This window comes from Rosa chinensis, chromosome 1, assembly GCF_002994745.2.
Source record: "Rosa chinensis cultivar Old Blush chromosome 1, RchiOBHm-V2, whole genome shotgun sequence".
Lineage (NCBI taxonomy): Eukaryota > Viridiplantae > Streptophyta > Magnoliopsida > Rosales > Rosaceae > Rosa > Rosa chinensis.
The window spans coordinates 28,574,144-28,577,535 of NC_037088.1; the positions used below are offsets into that span (position 1 = coordinate 28,574,144).

General features: G+C 40.6%; 1 protein-coding gene across 1 annotated transcript; it reads left to right on the forward strand.

Moving 5' to 3' along the window:
• The first annotated feature begins 620 nt into the window (after positions 1-620).
• LOC112179919 (phytol kinase 1, chloroplastic) lies at positions 621-2,430 on the forward strand. The gene is made up of 5 exons (XM_024318409.2): positions 621-1,084; positions 1,185-1,252; positions 1,366-1,497; positions 1,598-1,713; positions 1,812-2,430. Exons 1-5 carry the CDS (start codon positions 770-772, stop codon positions 2,111-2,113), a joined length of 933 nt encoding a protein of 310 aa, XP_024174177.1. The 5' UTR covers positions 621-769; the 3' UTR covers positions 2,114-2,430.
• Positions 2,431-3,392: the final 962 nt, after the last annotated feature.

Genomic DNA, 3,392 nt, shown 5'->3' on the forward strand with positions numbered 1-3,392 from the left:
TAGTAACCTCATTATGCGTGAATTACCTATTTTCCAATCACTCTTCTTAATTCTACGCCGCTTCTTTATTTTTCTAGTTTTCCGGTTAAGCCAGACTCATTTTCGTTCTACATCACATCCTAACTAGAGGGGTTAGATTTTCTTCAACAGAAAGTCTTATGGAATATTATTATCAGTGATAGTGAAGGACTTACAGATTAATATCAAGTAGTAGCCATTTGAACTGGGAACAACCACCAGAAGCAATTACATACGTAATATATATGGGCCAGCCCCATTTGTAAATTTTGAATATTATCATTTTGAGCCTGCCCGGAAAAGTTAATCCTTGTAAAAAATATCATCATTTCAACAGCGAATTAAGATATTATGATAATAGAAGGCATATACGCAATTTATAAACAATTTCCCTCTTTGCATTCAATCTAAAGAAGAATCTAAAGGATTGGACTTTCACCTCATTCAAATGCACATTACGGACAACAACAAACCAAAGAATGCATTTTTTACATTTGATCATAAAGCTTTGGATTAGTTCTTTACAACTGAAAAAGAGGCACGTGTCAAGTTTAGAATTAGCCATTTGTGGGGACTGTTGTCAAAATTGTCTCATTGAAATATTCAACGGAACGACGACGTTCCGAGTTTCCGATACTACCAAAGTGAGAAACTCTTTCTTCTTGGTCAAAAGACTGTTGCCAGTCACACTCACTCTGCTCCACTCCACTCCGCTCCACACTTGGTGTCCGCCATTACCGTGCTCGACTCCATGACCCTCTTATCCTTCACCCCCTCTCGCCACCTAAAGCTCAACCCCACCACCACTTTCGTCTCTATCGTACGCCGTCCCCCTCTCAACCCAGTTCCCTCCTCCCTCTTCTTCTGCCCCACCTCCCCTCCACTTCCGCTCCACATCCTCTACCGCCCCCCACGCCCCTCCCTTTCCCTCGTCTCCGCTCCACGCGCCGCCTCCTCCGCCGGGTCCCTCTTGCATGATGCCGGAGCCACCGCCCTCGTACTCGCCGGCGCCTACACTCTCGTCCTCTGCTTCGATAATCTCACCAAGCGAAACCTCCTCCAACAGGTCTCCTAGTCTGCTTCAATTCTTCCTCAATTCTTTGTTTGGAAGTTCAAAAATCATATGGGTGTTCTTGTTTTACTAATTAGTTTACCTTATATGCCAGAGTTTGAGCAGAAAATTGGTCCACATATCATCTGGCCTGCTCTTCGTGCTTTCCTGGCCAATTTTCAGGTGACATTTTCGTCCTTTCTTTCGTTTCAAGATTTTTCTGCCACTCGTTTACTACATATTCTTTTGAGCACAAGTTTGCTTGAGTTGAGATCATTATTTTGATCCTAGAATAGCACGTCAACAGAAGCTCGCTACTTTGCCTCCGTGGTTCCCCTCTTTAATGGCTTGAGGCTTCTTCTTAGTGGCTTATCCTTGGTCCCCAATGAAGGACTAGTCAAATCCGTCACTCGTGAAGGAAACCCAAAGTAATTTCTTCAGTTCAAAACCTTATAATGCAGCTAGCTTAGCTATGTTGATTTCTCTTGAACCATAGTGTGGTTTAGCTCGAGTGTTTTACATTTGCAGGGAGTTGCTTAGGGGACCCTTGTATTATGTTCTTATACTGATCTTATCTGCTCTAGTGTTTTGGCGCGAGTCTCCGGTTGGAGTGATCTCCTTAGCAATGATGTGTGGTGGTGATGGTAACTAGTCTCTACTTTCTTCAGCCTAATTAATCTGTTTCTTGCTCCCTGCATTAGTGCATTACAATAACACCTTCAACTTACTTTGTGGTTCATAGGTGTTGCTGATATCATGGGTAGAAGATTTGGGTCCATAAAGATCCCCTATAATCATAGGAAGAGTTGGGCTGGGAGCATTTCCATGTTTGTTTTTGGGTTCTTGATTTCCCTTGGGATGCTTTACTATTACTCAATTTTGGGATATTTCAATTTGGATTGGATGGATACGGTGCAAAAGGTTGCTTTTGTTTCTTTGGTGGCTACAGTAGTAGAATCCCTTCCGATTACAAAGGTAGTGGATGACAATATATCTGTTCCATTGGCAAGTATGGCAGCCGCATATTTCAGTTTTTCTTTGTAGCTTGTCATGCTCCAAAATTTATCCCCTACTCATTATATTCTATTTGAGTTTCAAGAGCATTTTGGTCCTCAATTTAATTAGCTTGTTGAGATTTGAGTATGATTGGTTCTTTTTTTTTTTTTTTTTGGTCGAGAGAGAATCCTTGGTTCAGCTGATGCGACTTCTCTCCATCTGTGACCATGTTTTCATCAATCATGGCATTCCTAATGTTCATGATTCTTTATTGATGTTTTAAGTAGTGTAATGCTAGTTTGTAAGTAGGTGTTTCTCGTTCAATAATACATCTTCAAAAAATATGACTGAGAAGATATAGTTGATAATTACTAGAGTCGATTTCGTCAGCACTCTCTTACATGACTACTCTTTCTAGCACCTAGCTTCCAGGAAAAATAAAAGAAAAAACGTTCTTCTGTTGTGCACTGCTCCACATTCCTCAACTTCACAACTGCAACTTTCTTGTATTTAGCATTAGCTTCTTCCAATAACTACAGTTTCATATGAATGTGTCTGAAACCTTACTTTATAGCCATTTATGGCATGTTTTATTACCAGATTAGTTGACTGCAAATTAACTCTGCTTATCTAAGCTTCTGATCCTAGTAGTTCAAATAAATTCCCACCAAGCTTCTCAATCAGTTTGTAGCCATTAGTCCACCAGTTTGTACGTACTGTATAATTCAACTGGGTGCTGGCTATGCCACTCATTGCTGGAGTTGGGGTGGAGATGAATTTTAGGGTTTGGGAGAGCCTCAGGCTTATACATTTCTCATTTCTGGTTGTCTCTTCAAGGTTGCTTTCGCCTTAAACAACAGTCTGGGTGATTTTAAGTATTGCTACATACTAATGCACTAATGCAAACTTTAAAGGATTGTAATGTGACCAACATCATCGATGTTTTTCCTTCCTATGCCTTCTCTTTGTTATGTAAGGCATACATCGACTTTGAACTGTCAGAATTTGAGTTTGATAGAACCAGACAGCTTTATGAGAGACTCCTAGACCAGACAAAACATCTAAAGGTGTGGATCAGTTATCCAAAATTTGAGGCATCCGCTATGGTGGGGGGAAATGACGAGGATGATATAATTGAAGAGAAGAAACGCTGTATAGAGCGTGCTAGAAGGGTTTTTGAGAAAGCTCTCAACTATTTCAGAACTTCAGCACCTAAATTGAAGGAAGAAAGGGGTATGCTGCTAGAAGAATGGTTTAATATGGAGGCTAGCTTTGGGGATCTGGGTGATATTAGCCAGTATAAAAGATATCCTTTTCAGTATAAAAC